This window comes from Asterias rubens, chromosome 5 (genome assembly GCF_902459465.1).
Source record: "Asterias rubens chromosome 5, eAstRub1.3, whole genome shotgun sequence".
NCBI classification, from domain to species: domain Eukaryota; kingdom Metazoa; phylum Echinodermata; class Asteroidea; order Forcipulatida; family Asteriidae; genus Asterias; species Asterias rubens.
The window spans coordinates 20,447,809-20,472,141 of NC_047066.1; the positions used below are offsets into that span (position 1 = coordinate 20,447,809).

Sequence of the window (24,333 nt, forward strand, 5' to 3'; positions counted from 1 at the left end):
CTGTTTCACCTTTCACTTCTTAGTTGTAAGGAACAATGGAGATCTTGTGAGTGAGACTAAATATTTGTATTGATTGAAAAATATTTGAGCATCAATCTATAGCCATGGCCGCTGTATCTCTCTACCCACCTCGTCGAGTGGGGGAGTACATGTACAATGTCGACACCATGCGATTCGTCACTCCATGGCGTCACATCAGGCCCTGGACCACGCCCTACTCCGCCCGCCGACGTGACCCAGAGGGGCGTACAATCTCCACAAGGTCTACCCTCCGACTGCCAGTCGCTAGGGTGAAATATAGACTTCCTCGGGACACCAAGAGTAACGTAGTTGGGGTGGTTGTGTCCAGGCACGGCTGGCCCGGTGCTGCTGCTCAAAAACGCCCGCTAGATGTTGCCGATACATTCACGCTCTTCGACAACGTCCAAGTGAGATTCGACACTTGCGGATGGTACACTTACATAAAACCTAAATCAGCTGTAAGTATGATTATAGTTTGTGTTTTATATGGATCAATATCAATAGTTTGTTCGTTCGTTTATCTGTTTGTTTGTTTGTTTTTTTTGTCTCGTTTGGTCTTAACTTTTTCACCAGATTTAGTATAGGTCCAAGGAAAGGGTTTCCAAAAGTTTACATAGCCCTACTTTTTAAACATTCATTTTAAAATAGTAATGAACAAGAGGAAAGCCGCTCGAATTTTCTATATTATTTTAACAGAAAAACCGAAGAGATTTCAATTACTGTTCAAATTGTACGACTTCAAAGATTTTGAATTCTTTTGATGATGTGTGTGAACATACATCGCAAACTAATTGCACTTGCATAACACCTGTCCAATTACTTTGTCCTCCGATCTTTCCAGAAAACATGCAATGAATAGTTTTTCAAAATGTTAATTTGATGTTCAAGCAAGCAGGGGGTTATGGTTTCACTATCTGGAATTTCGTGTTATTGTCTCTAAAAATAAGTTGTTTTTTAACCAGGCTCAAGGGCATGCAGCGTAGGTGGAAAACAATCAACGCTGATTTGTCAACCCAATGCCTGTAGGGCTCTACATCATTATTGTTTAAACAATGTTCAGAATAGTTCAATCGAAGGCAATTAATAAAAGTATCGCGGACTCGGGGGGGGGGGGGGGTGTTAATTAAACTTTATAATACTGTGCCTTCAAAGATAAGTTGACAATAATATCACAGTTGAGTGAGGGTTTTTTGATCGATATAACCTTCTGCATGCCCTGGGTCATTTTGGTAGCTATTTCTCTTTCACTGTTTTGATGAGAATAATTCTGAACAATTCTTTGTGATGCTTTTGAATTGAATAAAGACAAAGCTTTCATTGAGTTTTGTGGCTTCTAAAAGTTGTAACAATATGAAAAGAAACAATTAATTGAAAACCGTAAACAATATGGAATTGTTATTCAGTTTATTTTTACGATGCTTCAATCTTTTAAATGGCAGCATTGAAGCTTCCAGACCTTGCTCTTTCGCATTTTTTTGGTGATTCTTAACTTCTATCAACGAAGTCCTTGTTAAAAAAATTATTATTTTGTAGTTATTAATAAAAGGTAGGCCCTATTATCGTATGCATTTCGCAAATTAACTGTAGTCCTCTCAGTACGTTGAGTGCTCCCCTTCTTCAGACGGCACCAACATCGGAGCGTGCAAAATCACCGTAACGCCCTACACCTTTTTCGTTGATTCTCATCGTTTAAACTCTTAATTAATTAGCAGCGCTAGATGTTGAGTGTCAATACCATGATACCATTAATATAACAGATCCTTTCATATTATGCAACCTCCTAACCAAATCATGAAATCTACCCGAGGCTGGATCGGGCCATGCGGAGGAAGGAAACACATCTTGTGTCCGTGCGAAGGTGTGTCCGCAAAGGCCCTAGGCCTCATACTCAGCGGCTTGGCAAGCAGTAGTTTTTCCTAATAATTATTAATGTTGGCAAACAGTTGAAAATATCCTAATTTATTTAATGATGCGCTATCATCTTACTGTACACCACGATTCCCAACACGAAGTGGATCATAAAGTTTCCAATCCACCACACTGACAAAGTTAAGCCTCCTGTGTCCATGGTGACAGTAAACAACTGGTAACAATAAACCGATAGGTGGCGCTGTACTGACCACCACTGACTGATTAGACAGCGCACACCTAGTCGTCTCTATGCGGTAATTCAATATTGACACAGTGATCACGGATCCGTGCACTGATCAAATAACACAACGTGTAAAGAATAGTTCGAATGGCACACATAACACATTACGAGGGGATGTTTATGTTCTAAACAAGGCAACAAGGGACAAGTGTAGTCTAGTTCTATTTTAGTAAGATTAGAACAATGGTGGTACTGTTCATCGACTAAATGACTCAACTCTGAACTGGAAAATGATGGTTAAAAGCTGCTATCAGGGGGTCCTCAATAATTGTTTTCACTGGGCCGGGACAGAGAGTGATACAACAACCTGATCGACGCGGTGTCCGCGCTCTGCCTAGGCACCCACTGCACTGGTCAACGTCCCACGGCCTGCTTCTTCAACGACAACCGATCATCAACCAACCGACCTCAACAGCAAATCACAATAATGACAAACATCAGCAAAGGCATATCAACGAGAGTTAAACTTGTAGATTCCGGTTGTACAACCTAGCTTTCTAAAAAAGTAAGTATTGCGTTTTATTTCCAACGTTTCGTAACTGTTTTTGTGCAATGGTACTGCGAGTGCGATCGATGACACAAGATTAATAGATATATAAACTGGTTTTATATTGAAGTGTGTCATTATTATTTGCCATGACAAGCATATCACTCAGGAAGTAGCTTTTTTATAGGGCCTATACTATCAATAACTATAAATGAATATAAAAACTTCGATCTTTTGTTGACGAATACACTTTTTGTGTTGTAAAATTATGTGAATTACAATACTATAAACATGACTACATGTAACTAGACTAATGTAACTGAGGCAGTAACATTACATGTATCATAATAGATAGGGTTTAATCAAGTGAAAAAGTCTTCATTCAACTTATTCTAACTTGAGTCAAGGTACCTATACATTTGTATAACAATACTTGTGAAGTTTCAAAATAAGAAACCCCAAGATCGAATGGGAATGCCATGGAGTTTCTAGTGGGATTTGGTCAAATAAGTCAAGCAAGTCTTTCTTTTTGTAATCTTAGCTCATTCATTTTGCAGGGAGTCCAAGTTACTCTACAAAGGAAATTAAAGCTAAATGTGTAGGCCTAAACAATTTTATCTATTTCTTTTCTTTCAGATATTTTCCTGTAAAATACGCCTCTTTTGAACTATCAAGAAATCTGCCAGACTTGAGACACATTCTGCTGACTTTCTCAACCACCAAAGAGGGTGAATTTTTACCAAGTGCAATCATGCTGGATCCCACACTGCCGTGGTTAGCCGTTGGCTACAAGAACTTCAAGCAGGAAGACTTCTGCCAACGACAGATCAAAGATGAGATGAGCAAATACAGGATAGACACTACTACAGATGTCCTCCGATCAACAACTCCCCAAGGTCAACAACGACGTCGGGTTAAGAGTGCAACTCACGCAAGATTTATCCCTCGGTGCGGAAGCAACTGGCCTGCATACACCTCTTCACCAGCGAGACCAAATAGTGCCCAGTCTTACCATCATAAAACAACTTTTACAGATCAGATTGCGGAGCGGGCTCCTTCGCGACAACGACGCCCTCGCAGTGCATTTGTGACACATAAGCCATCGCTTGCGCAGAACCGCAGCATCAGCATGGTGGAGCGAGAGCATCATGAAGAGAAGATGATAAGATTGTTTGTGGATGACAGAGACAAGAAGTGTGCATTTTGTCCGGTGGAGTGCCGGCCAAAGTCAAGTAGCTCTAACAGGCCTACCTCTTCAACTGGTCTGGTTGCAGCCCAACTACCTACACATTATGATAGATACGTGTACAGCACAAGACCAAGAACAGCACCAGCCACGGTATGGGTGCTGCTAAAATTAGGGGTTTAGTCTGGATTTTTCAAGATGGTGCCTCATTTTGCCATTATGATGCAAGTTTCATGAAAATTTGCGCTAGATCTGTCTTATAATGTAGAGGTCCTACTGAACCACAAATAGGTCTAGTATAAAACCTACCTTTCTTCCTTTTCATCATACTTCTTTACCTATTTTTTTTTGGAGGATGATTGCTGGGCTATGTTAAAAATGCATCTGTAGTTTGGGGAATCATCATGAGGCTAAAGCAACTTGACACCAGCCAGTGGTCCAGTGCTTATTCCGGGCCCTGCCCAGTGCACACACTAATCATGACACACAATCATGACAATTTGTAAAAATGAGTACAATTTATTGTCTTTCCACAAGTTCAGCTTAAGTGCCAGTTAGTAATATCTTTATATCCTAACTGTCAGTGTTTGAAAAGCAAAAGACTGCATCATCGACTTTGTTTAATGTTTTTCATTGAATATTTTAAAAGTGTTTGTTTTTACACTCGAGTTGTTCCGAAATCCCCCACTTTGATTTGGCGGTTTCAAGTGTTGTTTTCAGGATCACTGCCAATGAGTGTTTTGATGTACTTGTTTTGTCGGCCAGGTGTCGTGTTCCTACCTCATGGGTAGACCATACAAAACAAACAAACAAAAAACCCAACCCTTGTTAGACTTTCCCATAACATGAGTCTCTGGTTCAGACTCTGTGGTCATATTACAAACTGTAGAGTTTAATAACAGCTTTTATTTCAATTAACAAAATTCTGAGTGTTGACACTGTCTGGGTGCTTTGAAAAAACACAGGCTGCCCCCCCCCCCCCCCCCCCCGCCCCCGCCCACAAGGAATGTTGTTAGTTGTCTGTCAAGTTTTCTTCTCGGTAGAGACTTTGCGAACATCAATCAAGGGTTTTATCAAGTTTGTTATTATTATGGTTAGATGTATAGTTTCTTATGTCTAGTACGTTGTCTAGTATGTTGAATGAAATTTGTTGAAAAAAAACATTCCTCAAAATTGGACAATGTTTTATTTCCATTCACTTGAATGGGATGGTTTGTAATCCTGCAAGATGCTTACAACAAAATGAGGGGAAAAGATACTTTTTTTGTGGCCCTTTTCAAGCTTGGCCTTAGGCTCCATCGGCCTGTTTGAAGCTTTGTTCTAAAGAGCACACATTTTCAAAACATAAGATAATATTGGAGGATTGATGCCAAATGAAAATGGATGGCCCTGAGCAATAGCCCATATCTGGCCATTGGGGCAGAGAGCAAGGACCGACTCCCGGGTGGTACGCCCCGGCGAGTAGAAGGGCCACGCTGTTGTGTGTGTTAAGCGCCTGCTGTGGGCGAGCGCAGCGAAACTGCCTTCATAGGCTATCTGACAAGATAACTTCATGACGCTCAATGTGAAATACATGCTTTTGAGCCTTGATACTGTGCCCTTAACTTACCTTTCAGTATATCATTTGATTACTTTTTCTCTTGCTTTCCAACTGTCAACGATAAATTAACCTACATTCCCACAGTCTCAACTTTCAACTTTCTGTCAACCTTTGAAATTTAAAACCGTTGTTTTTTCCTTTAATTTCCAGAGGCGGGAGTTTCTACAGTTACCAAGAAAAAATAATGTAAGTTGTTTAACCTTTGTTTTATTGCTGGGTCGTGTTCTTGTAGATATGGTACGTAGTCAGGAAAGCTTTTCAATATCCTAAGAGAGGTTTGTAAGAACTACATGTAGAGCAGCTTCCTCCATCCTAACAATAAAGAAAAGAAATTGATTGTATAACACTCCTGGCTAAATTACCCGAGGTACCAGATTGCTAGGACTGGCCAAATTATAACAGGAATCTTGTTATTAGAGGACATAAAACAATTGAGATTTTGGACTTCAGAAATCTGTATAACAAAACTTAATAGTATGTAAGGGTACATTGTATTGTATACAGTGCTAATATCAGCATTCTTGCAGAGGGGTGAAACCAAAGTGTAATGCAAAGTATTTCTTCTGAATTTCCCGATACCATGGATGACAGTGCTAGGTTTCTGGCATCCTCAGTAGTCTGATTATTTGATCACATCATCACATTATCAACGCGTCCAAGCACCACAACAATAAGATTAAATACAGTGTTTGTAGTAAAGCTTCCCTCTGTGTTGCATAAGACTTTGGACTCCGGAAGTTTGCTCGACTCCCACAGGGTAATGTATAACCTGCTTCATACACACTCAATGCCTAATTCTGCAGTTTTCAAGGACCATTGTGGATTAGATCAAGTGTAGTGCCTATCAAATAGCATCTTGTAGCCACGGTAACCATTGAAGAGTGTGTAAACTGTTTTTCAAGTAGAATCACTTACAGACACTGGGAAAAGCGAAAGAAATAAACTTGCTACTAGTCTTTCAAAGCTTTATATTGGACCATATCATGATTGGTTATTGGAAGTTTTTCAAGTATTCTGATTTAATGTTTTTTGATGTTTTTTTTAACTAAATAGATGTTAATTTGCATCCGGGATAAAGAATATTCATTTGAACTCCTTGTACATATTATGTATAATGCAGAGCCCGCGGGTTTTCTTAGAAAAACCCAATATACACAGCAAGCTGAAAAAATTAAATATTCAGAGCTTGTGATTTGTAGAGAAATCCTGTACTTTACATCCTGTGTGCTTCAAAAAGCTTCATGTACTACAAAAGCTACTACATATTGATGGTATTTAATAGTCTGATTTCTAACAAAGTAAGGATGTCTAAATGAATTTGCCAACATTTTTTTAAATACAGATAAGACGTGGTCAAGTACCTCACTACACCAACTTTGTGAAGAGGGTAGAGCTTGGTGTGAAGGACGGTTCCCCTTCCCCACCTCCAAGAAGGCGAATAGCCTTTGAGGACGAGCCCATCAAGCCCCGGTCACCTACCCCTGTGGAGTCTTCACATGGAGATGTTGAGGAGGAAGAGATGGTGCCGTTTGTTGGGAATGAGGAGGAGGAGGAGTTTGGTGAGTAGGCGTGTTGTGGTAAATCAAAATAAATTCCAAACGCCCCAACCCTCAAACAAACATCCCAGCAAACATGCCAACAGTAAAAGAAATTCTTCATTCAAGCAGAGTATAATGTTTGAAACGTCTAGACCACACCGGCTCTTCTCAGCCAACACTCTTACAAAAGTGATTTACACATTGGTTGTACCCGCAAGTTTACTATATAGGTTCTTCCTATTTATCCACACTATGCAAGGCTTTTATAACAATACTTAGTAAAAAATAAATTAAATAAATAACATTTAATAATGTAACAACAAGACAAAACAATACTCACATTCCAGTGACTTTGCAGAATCAGACGTGAAATAAAACTCTTTCTGTGACTTGTAGCCATTCCAGACCTGGTAGTTTACTGTAACAGCATGCTGTGATTTTTATAGGAGGATGACTGACTCTGTTACTGTTTGCTGCTTAGGCACAGCTGATGAGGTTTAGCTAACGTACATTGTACGCTAAATGGTTGAGCGAAGTCACTTGGTACAGGATACTATTTTGAAATAAGAGAAATAAACTTTCACGATGTTTCCACTTACCCAATTACTTACCCAACAGGATTTGAGTCTTTCTTTTTGCTGTGTATTTTCTTCTCAGATGATGTATCAATCCATATTCCGTCACCCACCGACCATCTTCTGGTACCAGAATCAATTCAATCTGAAGAACCGTCCACTGATGAAATTCAAGAGGCGTGGACTGAACCTAAAGCTCCAGTAAGTACCTGTTAACTTCGGCATTTTATACAAATTTTCTCAATTCTCAATTCTAAACTTTGCTTTCCTTCAATTATAAAACTCATTACAATGGAATATCTGTTTAAAAACTATACTAATAGAAATGAAACTTCAAAGCTTTCTAGTTTGAACTTTTAGTAATCAGCATAAATAATTTTGCAACTTTGATGCTATGTGAGGTCTTGCGAACCTTTTGATTAATTTTAAGTGCAGTTACGTATACTGATAATTTAACCTCCATAAATCATTTACTGTTTACAGACCCCCTCCCCTGCAATATCTGGGAGAAGCAGCCCCGTCCCTATTGTTGATGAGACTCCTGAGCAGCCTAGCCCACCCCCAAGGGAACCAACTCCTCCCCCTCGTGAACCAACACCACCCCCTCGAGAACCCACTCCACCCCCAAGAGAACCAACCCCACCTCCACGGGAACCCACCCCACCTCCACGGGTACCCACTCCACCCCCAAGGGATCCTACACCACCACCAAGGGAGCCCACTCCACCCCCAGAACCCAAGCCAAAGAAGGAGGTTAGGATTCTGGAGACGCCCATTCTCCCTCCTGCCAAACCCAAGACTGTTCCTCAGCCCACACCCAAGTCGTGTCTGGTGAAGAAGACAGAGGTACCCAAAGAGCCTGAACCTAAGGTTAGTATTTAAAGTTAGTGCTTCCCTGGCTGATTCCCTGAAGTCGCCCTTGGTTCTACTTCTGCACTGTGTTGCCAATCACCGTAGACCTGTGTGTAGTTGCATTTTCATGTGTCCATATCATTTGCGTGCTGAAAGGTCAAAAAAACAGTGTGGCAGCTGCCTAATAGACTATCAAATTCCATACCAAACAACATAAGTTTAAATTTAACAATTCTGTGGAACGAAAAACATGAGTTGATTACACTTTTTATCTTGTTAAATAAAAACAAACTTTTTAATAGCGAGCAAGTCAGACAGAAAACTAAAAATCCAAACTGCATTGTTATGCATTATGCTACCACTTTGTCCATTATAATTGCACTCAACCGACACATTGAATTCTACTTACCAAGCCATGTGTTCATCAAGGTCTTGCCGTTCCTGAGTTAGTGGCTGCGGCTGTACTTAAAAACAGAGGCTGCCCCTCATCAGCATTAGCTGCAGCCACAAAGTGCCACAAACATTTGTAATGGTTGCAACACAACTTTTTTGTAGCTCGAGCCTCAAGTAGTCCCCACTCCTGAGGTAACCCCGGTGGAGGAGGAGAAACCTGAAGAGGTTGAGGTAGCAGTGGAGGAGATTGAAGAGGAGCCTCAAGAGAATGATAAGAGCAAAGAGGAGAAACAGCCTGTGGAAACAAGGTATGAAAATGCAGTGAAATCTTTTAGCAGTTTTACAGTAGATTTTATTAGCAACCATTTAATCCATAGCAATGGGAGAATTTCGATTCTTTATGTAGCTCTGAACAAGCTTATAGTTTCAGTGAAGAATAGATTAACCTGGCAAGTTCAAACCTAGTGTCTCCAATGTCTCCGATTTGTTTGAAAATAAATACACATGTACAATAGTGTCATAAAACTGGTTTGTAAAAATCTCGCCATCATTTCAGGAGTCGATTTCACAAAGAGTTAGGACTGGTCCTAATTTTGGACCAGTCCTAGGAGATATACAAAATGCATGGATAGTCCTAAGTTAGGACGAGTAACTGGTCCTAACTCGAGATAAGACTAGTCCTAACTCCTTGTGAAATCCACCCCTGGAGACTTAAAGTTTGCAATCTTTCAAGCACAATCAGAGTACTTTTAAAACAAAACTATATGACAAGCCAATTGACAATGCAATCTACATTGAAAACAACACATTCATTATTCTTTTACAGAAAGCCTGATAAGAAGAAACTCGGACCAGCTCCGAAGTTCAAAGTTGACTTGTTCTCTATGGACTCGGGTGTAAGTAGCTTGCTTATAAAACTCTCTTCCAGGTTGCTCCAAACAATTAAAGCCTGAAATAAAAGTCTGGACAAAAAGTTTGAATTACATGTAATACACACAGAAAATGTATTTCAAAATAGATATCTGAGATAAAGTCATCGGTTTGGTATATTACTTCTTATGCAATGCTGTTTTCACTTTAATTTAATTCTGACTTGTTTCTCTTGACATTCCATTTTTTTCTGACGAGCCAGAGCAACGGCAGTCATGTAAATTAAAACGAATCTCTTTATGGTTTCATCATTGCATAGTTTGTCAAGAAATGTGAAGCAAAGCTTTCTTTCCATAACTTTTGCAGTCTTTTCAAAAATCTTGATGTGTTTTTAAAGTGATGCTGTGTGACTGATTTTGCTTTGTGAAGCTCTCAATCGTTTGAACTTCCTGTGTTGATTATTTATAATCTTGTGTAGACCTTTTCTTTTCAAGGTAACAGCCCTAAGTTTTGTCATTCAGTGGTTAGCAAAACACATGTGAAAAGCAAGTCAATAAGTTACATGTTTTTGTGTACGTAAATGATCCAGAACAAAACTAGCTCAGTGCATTTCCAATTGGCTTTCTAGTTTCTGCAATTTGGAGCCAGTTGTGTGAAGTGGGATAACATATCAATGGAATTATGAACGAGATATGAGAACTGCAAACAGTTCAAATTATACAGTGCTAATCATTTATACACTGTTGTAAGGCAAATAGAATTGTTATTCCCAGGTGCAAGCACATGGTTTGGATGATTAGCTTTTTGATTTTTGAACAATATTTCATTCAGACTTAGGATTGAACAGGAAATCTCCTGGTTTGAAAGACATTGCTGTTTATTTCATTGCTTTGTGACTTTTTCCTCCTTGTTTTATGATGTGTCTGCCTCGTCACGATTCCTGTACAGGCCATGAAAGTATGTATCATTGCAGCATGTTTGAATTCCTTCATGCACAAGTCACCACTAACCATCCTTCTGACCATTCATTATCATCCTGTTGGGTTTTGAATTATGGATGTGTTATGCCAGCCAACAATATGTGGTGATTGTATGTACACTACAAAAGTTCTGTGCATTAACTCCATCATTTACACAACCCATTCTGTTGAATGGTTTTGAATGGTTGGTCACCTGACTGGCAAATGTTAGTGTGGCCATTTTTTATTCAGAACTGCAGCTTGCATGTGTGCCATGCAAAAGACTCCTTGCATAAACAACGCCCTCACTGAGGTCAGAGGGAGAACAAACATTGGCTGACAGTTGTGTGTGCTACGTATACACATGAAAATTTCTTTCCTTTGAACTCAGTGATGGCGTCCATATGCAAAGGGGTCTATTAACTCAAATGAAATGTATGTGCACCCCAGCTATCGCATAATGTTTAACCTCCACTGCATTACGCTTACCAAATGCCTGAAAGGGTCAAAGGTTAACATCCTTATAGCTAATGGTAAAGACCAGTTCATAATGTGTACTTATCACGGACACATAAAAAGAGTGAAAAGCTGAGAACCTCTAATTTTGAGACAACCCTTGATTGCCGAAAGTACAGTATGACCTGGTCTTACAGGTGTAAAGAGCTCAGGCAGCATATTAGGTATTGTTATATTGTATGCTATTTTTATACCCTTCACCCCACCATCACAGGATACTCATCCCAATGCACCTCACAATCAACAAAAATTAACAATTGAGCAGTTCGTATACCCCTCCATGATGCCATTGTACCTCCCAACCCCATTGACTCTGCACCCCCATGGACCCAGCATTCCTCCCTCCAAACTTGGATAACATTTGTTGCTCAATTTGTACAAGCAAATTCAATCACGCTAACCACAACAGAGTTGCCTTAACATAATGGAGCACATGCTAACCTCCTTTTGCAAGTTGTATTTTCCCCCAACAACACAATTTATTTCAGGACGCATCCTGTACCCTACCTTATTGTGTGTGGCATATATTGTAAGGACATACCAGATAATACTAACAGAGGACACAAATTTGAAGCGCTGTCAAAATAATGCTTTTGGTATTAATGCAAAGTTTGCCTTTCATTGTCTAGCTATTGCCTTCGTCTTAATCAGCATTATGGTTGTAGGTCTCCTTGAGGTTGTATGAATTAGCTTCTGACTTGGTATAGTGAACAGGATTTGACAAACAATCTCAGCTTATTTCCTTGTCAACACTATCATGCGTTATTTGGGAGATAACCTTGATAGATGAGTATTTGTATTGATTTTACAATATCAGTTATCAGATATAGTTGAGGGGAAAGCAAATAACCCCTTGTGATCTCAGGAAATATTTCACAATGTGCACCTTAAAATGCACAGCACATTTTTAATCAAAATTGTTTTACAATGTGCTGTTCATAATTATCTTATTGCTATGAGGTGATTTAAATGTTATCTTCACATTTCTACACAATCAGTTTAAAATGAGTGTTTGTGTAAACAGTAATATGTCACAATAGTCTCACCTTTTTGGCATATCCCAAAGTTCAAGTTGTTGCCAAGCTCACAGAGAGATCTTTAATTGGTGCGTCTCTTTAAATTGGACTGAAAAGTTCATTAAACACTTCTTAAATAATATGTAAGCATAAAATCTATTAAGAAAAAGTGTTGGCACATAGAACAAGCTTCAAAGTTTTTTTTTAATCGAGCAAAAGTAAATTTCTGCAACTGAAGAAAAAGTGTAAGGACATGTTTTAAGTATGCTATGAGGTTTTTATTAACTTTTCAACCATTGAACAATAACACTTCACCCATCCATTGGTGGCAGGAAAAACATGGTAATTAACAATTTAACTTACCTGCAAAGTTTCATGATTGAAATTATCATCAAAATTATATTTGTATACAGAACACCACCTAGTAAAAGAACACAAGCAAACTAAAACACTTTCAGATTTAAGTTTTTGAAACAAGCTTGATGTTTGCAAACCATCAACCACATGCATGATAAACCCCACATTGGGTTGTTTTGGTGGCTAGTTAATGCTTTATTTAATTACAGTTTGAACCATGATGATTGTTATGACTGCACTTGTTCACAAACTAATAATCTACCTCACCTTTAAGCAATAAAGCAATACCATACATGTAGCTTTATATTACACGGTAATCAGTAGCAATCAGAAGGCATCATGTACAGAAATGATTGGCATTAGAAGCCACCTTTGTGACCTACCTCTATCAAAATCAGCAATAAGTATGAAAGGGTTGTGAATGGTAACCATTCCCTGAAATGAACAGGGGTCTAAAATGAAGTCATCACCAAGAAGATCCTGAAGTGGGGATTGCTAAATGGTTTCAAAACAAACAATGACAGGGAACAATGAAGAGAAATGGGTTAGCTGTTCACTAAATTTGCACAAAAATTATATCCCTCACACAGTTTATGTAGAATGGATCTGCTCGTACCTCAAAAACATTTTGATGTCACAAAAAGAGAGAAGTAATCGTGGCAGGTGATTCACCAACAAGTTTTGTTTAAATTCTCACTGAGTGGTTCACAGTCTCCAATTGTTTGTCTTGGAAATTGGAGAATTTTTACTGATTCTTTTTTGGGATTTAAAACTTTGCATTGGGAAATCGCACAGCCTCTTCAGAGCACCATGCAAATATATTTTGCGTGTTATGATAGCTTTTGAGGACAAGCAGACTTTCTGATTGTTGGGGAAATGTATATGAGGACCAATTTGAGGCCTTTACAGCTACTGCTACGACTGTTGCTAAGGGTGTGGCTAAGTCAGTGCATGATAATGAGGAAATGTAGGCGTAGCTGTAGCCACCAATTCAGACATTGCCTACCTCTTTAAGAGATTTTTTGCTGGTGCTAAAGGGATTAGGACTTAAAGTAAACAGTAGCTCAAGTATTAATTGCGAGAACAAAGGTTGCAACCCCAACTTATCACTTGTTTTAAGTTTGCATTCCTCCCAGCTGCATACCTTCCCGATGCACAAATCTCTTGTAGATTTTAAGCAGTTGTCCTCTGACCTACTGATGTTACCTTTTGACCTACATGTATTGTATTAACCTTTGACTGTTTCTTCTTTTGTTAGAATATCCTGGATATGGAGATGAAATTAAGAAGAAAAGGTGGAGACACCAAGACGTCCGACGGTGATTCATTTGCTGATATCCCTGAATATCTACTCAAGGTTTGTTGATCAATTGCTGCTTAATTATTGATTATTTTTTTGAAACGATTGTTTTTCTTCTCATATTAGGACCAATATTGTACATTATAGTGCCATTGCACACGGTTACAGTCTGCCAATGGTCTACCACTTTAGTATCCAAATTGCAAAGTGTTTATGTCACCTAAACTACGCGTTCCATACTTGCATGGTCACACTGGGGTTCAGATTTCTAACGTTGTGCGACCATGATCTACCATGGTGCAAGGTGTAGTAGGTCAACATTATTAATATTGAGAATCTTGTGTCAGACGTGGTTAAGTATTTTTTTCTGTAGATGATGGGCTCCAGGGACATGTCCTAAGTTGACCAAAGGAACTGCTTGTAATACTAACTATCTTCACTATCCCAGAGCATTGTAGGTGTATCTCAACTTTTATACTACCCCGCTCTAATCATGAGCAGGAAAGTAATTGCTTACCTTTGTGTTTACCCTTACCTTTGCAGAGGCGGCCACCCTGGCAAACCGGTCGTATGGCCCTCTCTCGCCGTGCCTGCCGCTTTGAGATTCCAATGGATGTGTTTGTACTGGAGAACATGTCACCAACCGAGTACCTACAACAGTACTGCATCGTCAGCAAACGTCGACAGGCCATGTACCGTAGATCCTTCAGCAAGGTGGATAAAGATAATGACATGAAAATCAATATGAAGGTAATTTGATCTTAGGGTGATCATCAATACGTCACATTTATTTATTTGTACCGTCCTGTCTAGGGCAGGTTTCAGTACACAGATATTTAGCAGAGTGACATTGTGGGCTTTCCCAGTCTTTGCTTTTTCTTTCATCTTTCCTGTACCCCACAATGTTAAAATGCACAGCAAGTTCAGTTCCTACAACAAAATACCCCACAACATCCATCTTGTAAGCACAGTATTACTCATTTTACAATTAACAGTGATAACATTGATTATCTGTTGAGAATATTTAAAATGTCCTGTGTACACATTTGTGGACTGTTCAGGTTCACGAGCAGAGCTAGGTTGCGGCAAGCAGTAGAATTGTGTAGATGTGTGTAACTCTTATGTAACTAAGAAAAAGCTTGCCTCTAACAATAGAACAAAACAACACTGAATGTTCAGTGATGACAGAGCAAGGTTTGTGCACGAGGCTTGATTTTAATCTAACTCGCAAATGGCTTCTTTGGAGAAATATGTTCTTTCAATTTATGAATTTCTGTGGGAATTAATGACGTTTGACATGGTTGAAAGGCTGTATTTAAATCTATCCTCATTTCTCACTTTTCCTAGGAGTTTAACGCAGCTGTCTTGGAGGCACTAGTAGGCACAGTACAACTGGAACAAGTTCAAGATGTTTTGACAATGATTCAAGCAGACAAGTTCCCTCACTTTGGACCAAAGCTTTTCTGTGCAATATGCTCACTCCTGGAGAGGCTTCACTACCGAGAGTTTGTGTAAGTCAGGATTTGTTTCTGTGGAAAGTCTTTTAAAGGATTGACTTATAAAGATGTTTTTTTTTTAACAGTTTGACTTGAGCTGCATACCTGTACATTTACCAATATGGGAGTTAAGAGAAGTTTGTGGGAATATTGCCGTGAGGCTTCCAATAATTGTCCGTAAAAGTCATGGCGGTAAATAGATAGCAAACTATTGAATGGCACCCAATTTACAAGTAACATGTATTCCACCACTAAATTGCAAGGGTTACACGTAATAATAATAATAAAACAGTATTTATATAGCGCAATATGAATTGGCATTCCTCAAAGCGCTTAACAGCAAAATGAAAAGCATTACAAGAAAACAAACAACTTATAGCAGTTAAAAGCAGTCCAACTTTAAGGTCGAAGTTGTAAAAACTGATAATGACGTAGTATACATGTAGCTTGTTCGCAACCATTTGTTCTGCTTTTACTTGCATTATTAAAAGCAGTCTAACTTTAAGGTCGAAGTTATAAAAACTGATAATGACAAAAGTATATTTCGGTAGAGAAAAACTATAATGCTCCATGTGGCATTGAACTCAGATCAACATTTGTTTATGTTCACTGATTTTTTCATTTTTTTTATCACAGAACGGAAGACACTGTTGACAAAGAGGGTCTGGTTGAAAAGGAGAAGGTGGAAGATGCTGATTTCCTGGCTCTGGATTGGAAATTTGATGGATGTGTAATCAACGAACCCCTCAAGCGCCTCCTGTACATGCTGTAGCTGATACAAATACTGTGTTGATTAACATGACGTGTATATGAATTGCAGTCGTTGTACCTGACAAAAACATGTGTGGATTGATACTCGAACGTAACATGAACTTGCTGTTCAAAATGCCTCCTGCATGTTTAGCTGATATGACCATGCGTTGATTGGTTTTGTGAATGTATCATCACCAGTCATAGGCCTCCTGCATACATGTATTAGCTGACAAGAACATGTTTGGAGGGCGGATGTTGATATTGAGTTTGAAAAAGCCTTTCAAGGCACTGGACACTAGATACTCAAAATAATTTTTGGCATAAAAACTTACTTGGTAACAAGCAATAGAGCTGTTGATTGTATAAAACATTGTGAGAAATGGCTCCCTCTGAAGAAACTTGGTTTTTGAGAAAGAAGTTATTTCTCACCAAATATTTGAATTGAATTCGAGACCTCAGCTGAGGTATCGAATTCAAGCATCTGAAAGCACACAACTTGTGTGACAAGGGTGTTTTTGTCCTCCATTATTCTCTCGCAACTTCGGCAAAAAATAATTGAGTTAAAAATGTTCACAGGATGTTGTTTTATGCATATGTTGAGATACACTAAAGTGAGAAGACTGGTCTTTGACAATATTACCAATGGTGTCCATGCCTTTAATATGCTTCTGAGGAGATAACTGTATTCTTTATGGCAAAATAATTGCTAAATGCCATCTAATCTACTTTATGTGCAAGTTGGCTCATACAAAACTTTTCAGATGCCAAAATGTCTTTCAATAATATACAAACAAATTGAAAAAGGAGCAGTTGGTTTACGATGGCTGTTACCCATAATTCTTCTCAGTTTTTACTCCCAAAAACTTGTAGTTTTTAATCTTGTTTTGTATATTTGGATCAAATTCTATTTAAATTGAACAAATATAAATAAATAAATAAAAATAAACTGTAAGTTTTTTGCACATGTTCTTTCAAAATTTAACTTATTACAGGTTCACACAGATTGTTATTATCTTTGATTATTGTCAAACTTAGAGAACTTGCTTTGTGAATAAAATGTTAGAGTCAATTCAAGTAAAAAGTCTCCCTTTTATATTGTATTTATTTAGAAAACCGGCCATGTTTTGTTGATGTAAATTATTGCTAAAAGTATTTGTTGTTCTCTTTTTTAGAGACCTTAACAGTGACCCTATTGCAGTCCCCATTTATGTGGTACCCTAAAACAATTATCCACACCTTTAAAGGCAGTGGACACTATTGGTAATTGTCTAAGAATAGCCTTCACAGTTGGTGTATCTCAACATATGCATACAAAATTGACCTGTGAAAATTTGAGCTCAATCGGTCATCAAAATTGCGAGATAATAATGAAGGAAGAAAACACCCTTGTCACACGAAGTTGTGTGCGTTTAGATGGTTGATTTCGAGACAGACCTCAAATTCTAAACTTGAGGTCTCGAAATCAAATTCGTTGAAAACTACTTCTTTCTCGAAAACTATGGCACTTCAGAGGGAGCTGTTTCTCACAATGTTTTATACCAACAACCTCTCCCCATTACTTGTCACCAAGTTGAGGTTTTATGCTAATAATTATTTTGAGTAATTACCAATAGTGTCCACTGCCTTTAAGTATTAGTTAGCATGGTACATTTTTAAATATTATTATAGAATTAAAGTATACCCATTAGCCTTATTTGTGCTCAGTTGCTTACACAAGCTTTGCTTATTTATGTGTCGGTTGAATTGCTTCAAGACATAAGTCCTGCTGTATCACATTTTTGGTGCAACTTAATATTCTCTGTCTTTGTCATTATGCCAGATCTTTAGAAAACAATAATTAGTTGTTTACTTTGTTAGTGTGAAGGGTGTGGACACTAACTTGAGATAAAAACCCAATAAAACTTCCCCGTATGTCCAAAAATGATGACTTTGCCCAATGGCAACACCTCTAGATCTGTGTAATATTATGCAAATTAGTTTCTTAAAGTACAGGAAGTAATGATGAAGTTGATCAAGAGAGGGCCTCATCTTGATAACGCATTCTTCATCACATGACACACCTAGCCGCGCAATTGGAAGACAAAATGGACGACGTCAAAGTGTCTCTGTGTTTTACTCACCAACAAATTCAAGTTTTTACTGACTGCCAAGGCTACAATTGCCACAAAAGTGTGGAGGTGAGTTACACATTTGGTTGTGATCATATTGACCATGTTTAAGAGTATTATTTACACTGATATTGTGAAGAAACGTCGGGTTTTCGCAGCATAAAATGTAAATAAAAATAGCCCACACACGCCACTCTCTTTTTTCTTTCACTTTCATCTTCTACTTCTACGTGGTACTCGGCAAAGTCCGTAAGTCAGGATAAAACGCCAAGGAAAAACCAAGAGTATTTTACTCGATCGAGCTGCACCAGCTTGGCTTTATCATTATCAGTGCTTTAGTATAATTATTGTTGCTGTATTTCGATCAACACATCCCTTAATTTCACAATTAAAAATGTAGGTCAACCATTGTCAAATGGAACCTACCTCTTCGTCAACAAAGGTCATGATGATCGTCAGCCAATGCAGCTCAGCATCAAGATTCGAGGATATCGTCTCCCATCGACAGGTACATTTTCACCCTTGATTGGAGAAACATCAAGAGATTTTATAAGTTTGATGGTAGTGGAATTGAAGACAAATTAAATAGAATCTAATAATAAATCAGTTTTTTAAGGAACAGTGAAAATTTATTCAACAAAAAGATAACAATTAAAATAATAAATAGTAATAAACTTGCGACCAACCATGTGTAAAATCTCTGTTGTTGGAGTGTTTGGCTCCGAAAGAACCTGTGTGGTTTTGACATTTGGAATTCTCTGCGCATTCAAGAGAAGTTTAATTTGACGCGTTCAATCAAAGATCTGCCTGTTTTCATTGGCAAATGGGCAATTAATCAACAGTGTATATTTTAAAACTGATCAAGCATGCATGAATGCCAATAACTTGTTTGATGTGAAGGATTTTAAAAGGGTTTACTAATTAAGGTCATAATTATAAAGGCGATAAAGCATATAACTTGGTTTACCCAGCTCACACTGAAACTTTAAAACACTAACATTTTAACAAATAATAACGATAGTTGGAGATAACCATTTTGATCATGTCATATTTTAACCAAAATCAGTTTCAGTTTGTTCTTGTCACAGTTTAAAAACAAAACAAAAACCCAAACCATCTGAGTGTACGTGCTCAATGATGAAATGAAAGGGAAAAGAATTGGATAAGTTTCCTAGTGCCACCACTTTTTCACTCATTTTTACAAAAAGGGATATCTCATTAACGTAAATTAGATACTATATATTATTTCATATCGAATGAAAAAGTGGTGGCACCGTACAGAAACTTTTCCAAAGAATTTCCTAAATCAATGTTGAAGTTTTCCAATTTGTAATTATTTTTAAAGCTAACCAAAGCTTTATTGTATTCTTTTTCGATACGATACAGCCTGGGGATTGTCATCTTCCAAGGGGTCTGCTCGCCAATCAAATGTCTATGACCTGGCAATGTACATGAGTCTGAGAACGGTTCTCTCCTTTGTAAAAGGTAAGGGTAAATCCTGAACATTAAAAACAGTTTTTCGATCATTTTTTTTTAAAATAATCTTTTTCATCACTTGTTTTAGTGGCATGTCATGTCCGCACGAATAAGAACACCGGACGCCAGCTTGCTGGTGTTTCTGATCAGCAGAGTGTGGGTTTGAGTCCTTGTCGTGACACGTGTCCTTAAGCCACGCAACAATTAATGCTTTCATAATTCAGATTGGATGTAAACCATAGGTTCTTTGTTTTGTATAATGCAAGTTAGAGAGCCCAGTACACTTATCATTTAGGTAGAAAAGGGGTTTGCCCCTGCCTGGTTTGATTTGGCGGTGAATTGTCATACAGCGCTTTTAAATGAATGGGTCTCATACTCAAAAACATAGCTCCGCATACTTCACAGGAAAAAACAAGCGTTCATTGATCGTTAAAAAGCGCTATATTACAAGAACTCAGTATTGGTAATAATAACAGCACTTTCCATAGTTATGCCTCACGGGCAAAGTTTGAATGTCTTATCAACAATGTCAGTACAAATCTTTTTCCAGATTTTCCTCAAACAATCACTTAGATTAAGCTGTTTTGAATTGAGAAATGGACCAACTGCAGCACATGCCTAAATCACTGCCAAACTGATCTTTTCCCATTTAATAGAAATTACTTTGATATAATGATGTATGCCTATTTAAATAACTTTAAGTTGTTTATCTTGCTTGTCCACAGTTAACATGACTTGAGATCTACCAATCCACAAAGAGAATGTCTGTGCAGTGAACGTCAACCTGGCCGAAGACGTCAACCTGGCCGACGAGATGTGCTAATAACTATGAAGGTAAATTATAGGCATACATTTAGGGGCTTATCTAGGGAGGGGGGGTGCACAGGAAAAGTAGGTGTTTTTACAGCTCAAGTCAGATGATCAGAACAAAATTATGCACTCTTTGTGACCCCCATAACATGCTGTTCGCACTGAGGAAAACGTAAAAGAGAACAGTTGGAAAGAAATCTCTCTGGCGGGAGTCAAACATGATGGATTCAAACCATTTTGTCTCTTAAGATTTATTGATAGTAAAAACTTAGCTGCCCTCTCAGCATATTGATCATTTCATTTATTTTGATAACAGTCTGAAATAATTCTCAAAACTTTAAAAGAACTTTTACGATGATAACAAATTAATCATCTAACAAGCTACCCTACCTGTATGTATTACTATAATACTGTGGAAATGTTTTGTGGAAATGTTTATTGAACCCTCCTCCCAAATGTTTTATAAAACAACAGACAATAAACTTTATTGAATAATTGATTTTGTTCAATCGTTTACACATGCTTTTTTGACTATTATCTACTGCAAGTACGTATCTTATAATATAATTCCATAATGTTATCTCTAAATTTGAGACACCTTTGAATGTACAGCGTAAATTGAACACAATACATTAACAAATATTTTGTTTGTTCGACTTTTTGTAAAACAAATTTCATTTTTTGTTTGCATTTTAAAGGTGTCCCATATTCAGATGACTACCTATCGCAAGATTCCTGATGTTTGCAAATGCCTATCACTAGGCCAATAACTTGCCACCACCATCGTGATATGGGTTAGGCCTACAGCGGAGGTAAGCAAAGTGAACCCCTGTGGGTTATATTTTTTTTTCTTCTACAATAACATCAGAAAGTTGTCTGTTTTTGTAGCACTGCTACAGACAGCACTCTTTCATCATATGTTACAACCTTTGTGGACTGGTACCAGATAAGTGGTTGTCCATACAGATTGGTTAAAAAGCTCTAAAATTCAAAACATGTTTTGTAAATAAACACTATGCTATAAACATGCATATCACAGGGGGAAATCCTTAAAGTGTTTTTTTTTTTAAAGCATAACCACCTGTTATAAATTTTCAAATGTTGGTTGGATGGTGTTGATGCTTTGATGGAATGATTAGGAAAATGAAAGCAAACCTGAATTTATAAGGATAAGGTCATAATTAAACTATACAATACTATACTCAATGATGCACTTTTATTTCATTTAGAATAAAGTACCGACTCAGGTACTGTTCATTATTACTATCATTCAAGTTGGCGGAGTATCTGTTTTGCAAGCATGTTACAAACCAAATTTTCTTCCTTCTCAAGCTATGTCAAGTTGTATTGCATTGTCGAAGAAGACCTAGAAATAGAACATTGTTGCTGAAGTAACATGATATGCCAAAAAGCCGAAGAGAATTTTATAGAATTGTGACATGTTGCTCAACTAAAACCACTTAATTTCAATAAGGATATTTTAATTCAAGCAAATCTAATTTGATATTAAACAAACAAAGTTTACACTGATGTGTTGATGGGCGGGGTGGGGGGGGGGGGTCCATTTGACATTTCCCTTTGTTTTACCTTTTCTGTGCTTCTACATACATGTTCATGTGCTTCTCTTTAATCTTTTACAGCATGAGAAAACTACATCTTAAAGGCTTTGCGGAGACCAGCACTCATTGTCTTCAAGCATCCTACACGTCTACAAGGAACAATGAATGAACAACCTAGCAGTTGGATTTCATTTGTAAGATAGTAAAATTATTAATGTCATTTACATCTTAAATATTATCTACATGAATGTTTTTGTCACTAAACTATATGTGCACCATTTGCAAGCAAGCAATACTTTAAAGATCTGATGGCCAAATGTGCTTTGAAATAATAATAGTAATAATAATAATACTGTCTTTTTACATAGCTCATATCTTGCATAGCTCATGTCACCCAGTGACACCCCTGGCGCAAGGTGTGTGGGACTACGTTTGAATTATGAGACCTTATCCTTTTACATAGCACCATTTAATGGTTTTAACTTTGTGCTGTGGCACAATATACTGCCAATCAAACTAACACTGGGGCGAACCCCTTCTCATTTTGATTAGTGCACTGGGCTCTTTTACGTGTGTTACACAACACACAAGACCAACGGCTTTATGTCCCATCCAAAGGATGACGCACCATGATTAAGTGCCTTGCTTAAGGACACAGATATCATGACAGATGCTCTTAACCGCTAGGCCACGATTTGCCTGAAAAGTGCATCAGGCTGCTCCATCTGGGAGCATGGTTGACAAACAGTAGTTGTTTCTTGTTTAAGCCATGGACCACATTGGTTCAGGTAGGGAACTGCCCTGGTTCTCAGGTAGCTGGTCCCCTCCAAAAGGGCGAGGCAATATCCCCTACGATACCAGAAAGTGGGATGGACTAGTCTCTTACCTGTGAGTTTGCCTTACTTTATACTACCAGGATGATTAAATTTGTCTTAACATTAAATTGCTTGCAAGGTGCACCTGTTTTCTTGACATACTTAGTTTAAATTAAACATATTACCCACATAATATAAATGACTAGTAATTGGTCTTGATTTCTAAATTCTTGATTTACAAAGGTCATAACAGACTAAAGTTGAATATAGTGTTTTTAATTTTAAAGTTTATATCGTATTTTGTGGTTGAACAATGAAAAATGAACAAGAGTGGGATTGGAACCCAATACCTTTGAATTAACATGCCAGTGCCTAGAGAATTCTGTGTGCCCCCCCCCCCCCCCCCCCGAAAATTATCATGGGATGAGGATGTGATTCACAAGAGGGCGCTGTCAGAAGTTTGTAAACTGTTTGCAATACGCAGAATCTGTGTGGGGACAGAATTTCCTGTCACACCGGCACACTACCAACTGAGCTATATTTTGTTGATATCTTTGTGTTAGCTTGTATTTTGTGAACAAAAATGTCCTCAAGTTTGATTTTATTTGTGACTGGCTCTAGAAAAAAAGCTTGACTTTGACCCAACAAGTTAAAAAGTGAGATTTGGGTGTTCATCTTGAAATGTAAAAGATTTCTGAATCACTGCTTTCACAAATGCTAGAGAAAACATTCTTCCCATTGATGCCAAAATGTTGAATTTTGTCCAAGGATAAAACATTTTCATGGCAGTTGAGCATTGAGTTTCACAAAGTTTTGGGTTTGCTAGAGAGAATTACTTCTTTAAACCATTATGTATGACTGACAAAGATCAGAAAGGTAATCAAATGTGCTTGTATTTGGTGTAAAGATATCCTGAAAGACACGCTTGAATAAAAATGTCAAGTTCTGAACTTTGCTGAATTTCATTTAAAATGTTTTCAACCAATAAGGAAATTGAGTCATAATTATGACTATAACAAGATTTTAATTGTGTGAAAAACATTCATTTTGAAAACCCTTATCCAGCGCTTTTCGTAAAGATTTACAAAAGCCTGTGTTATGTAATCACCCATTGGGAGCTCCCATTGGGCGCTCCAATTTGTAAAGTAGCTTTGTTGCAGCTTGAAGGTATAACAAAGACACGCGGCGTCAACTGCAGAAGTGCTTTTAGTTTTTCAAAACCTTGAGTTTGGGGCCTGATCTTCAATCGATAATTACGAAAAATTCAGAAGTGTGCAAATATCGAAATTACATTTAAATGGTGAACAAACGCATTATAAACAAGTTAAAATAGCATTTCTGTTTATAAACATTCCGCTCAAGTAGCTGTTTAATACGCAAAGTGGTCAATTAATGTGTTACTGGTTCTGGCAAAACCCTTTAATAAATAATTACAAAGGAGAACTGTTGGTAGTGTTAAATACCAATAATTACCTTTCTTTTTATCATAATGTA

At 37.8% G+C, this 24,333-nt stretch overlaps 1 protein-coding gene and 1 long non-coding RNA gene across 2 annotated transcripts; both read left to right on the plus strand.

The window, feature by feature from the left end:
• Positions 1-2,157: 2,157 nt before the first annotated feature.
• On the plus strand, positions 2,158-16,387 carry LOC117289911 (proteoglycan 4-like). The gene is made up of 13 exons (XM_033771112.1): positions 2,158-2,678; positions 3,297-3,999; positions 5,597-5,632; positions 6,789-7,005; positions 7,642-7,760; positions 8,043-8,429; positions 8,967-9,112; positions 9,631-9,700; positions 10,623-10,631; positions 13,781-13,879; positions 14,366-14,572; positions 15,170-15,333; positions 15,955-16,387. The coding sequence occupies exons 2-13, from the start codon at positions 3,412-3,414 to the stop codon at positions 16,088-16,090; spliced, it is 2,178 nt and encodes a 725-aa protein (XP_033627003.1). The 5' UTR covers positions 2,158-2,678; positions 3,297-3,411; the 3' UTR covers positions 16,091-16,387.
• A 1,604-nt stretch (positions 16,388-17,991) lies between these two features.
• On the plus strand, positions 17,992-22,509 carry LOC117290829. Its single transcript, XR_004519086.1, has 6 exons — positions 17,992-18,248; positions 18,580-18,687; positions 19,566-19,664; positions 20,381-20,489; positions 21,164-21,277; positions 22,106-22,509. It is a non-coding gene; the product is annotated as an uncharacterized LOC117290829 (long non-coding RNA).
• The last annotated feature ends 1,824 nt before the right edge of the window (positions 22,510-24,333 follow it).

Excerpts from the sequence above, each read along its gene's own strand:
- LOC117289911 (XM_033771112.1), top strand. The coding sequence starts at position 3,412 with ATGCTGGATCCCACACTGCCGTGGTTAGCCGTTGGCTACAAGAACTTC. Across the intron at positions 4,000-5,596 it reads CAAGAACAGCACCAGCCACG|AGGCGGGAGTTTCTACAGTT; the intron begins GTATGGGTGCTG and ends TTTAATTTCCAG. Across the intron at positions 8,430-8,966 it reads CCAAAGAGCCTGAACCTAAG|CTCGAGCCTCAAGTAGTCCC; the intron begins GTTAGTATTTAA and ends ACTTTTTTGTAG.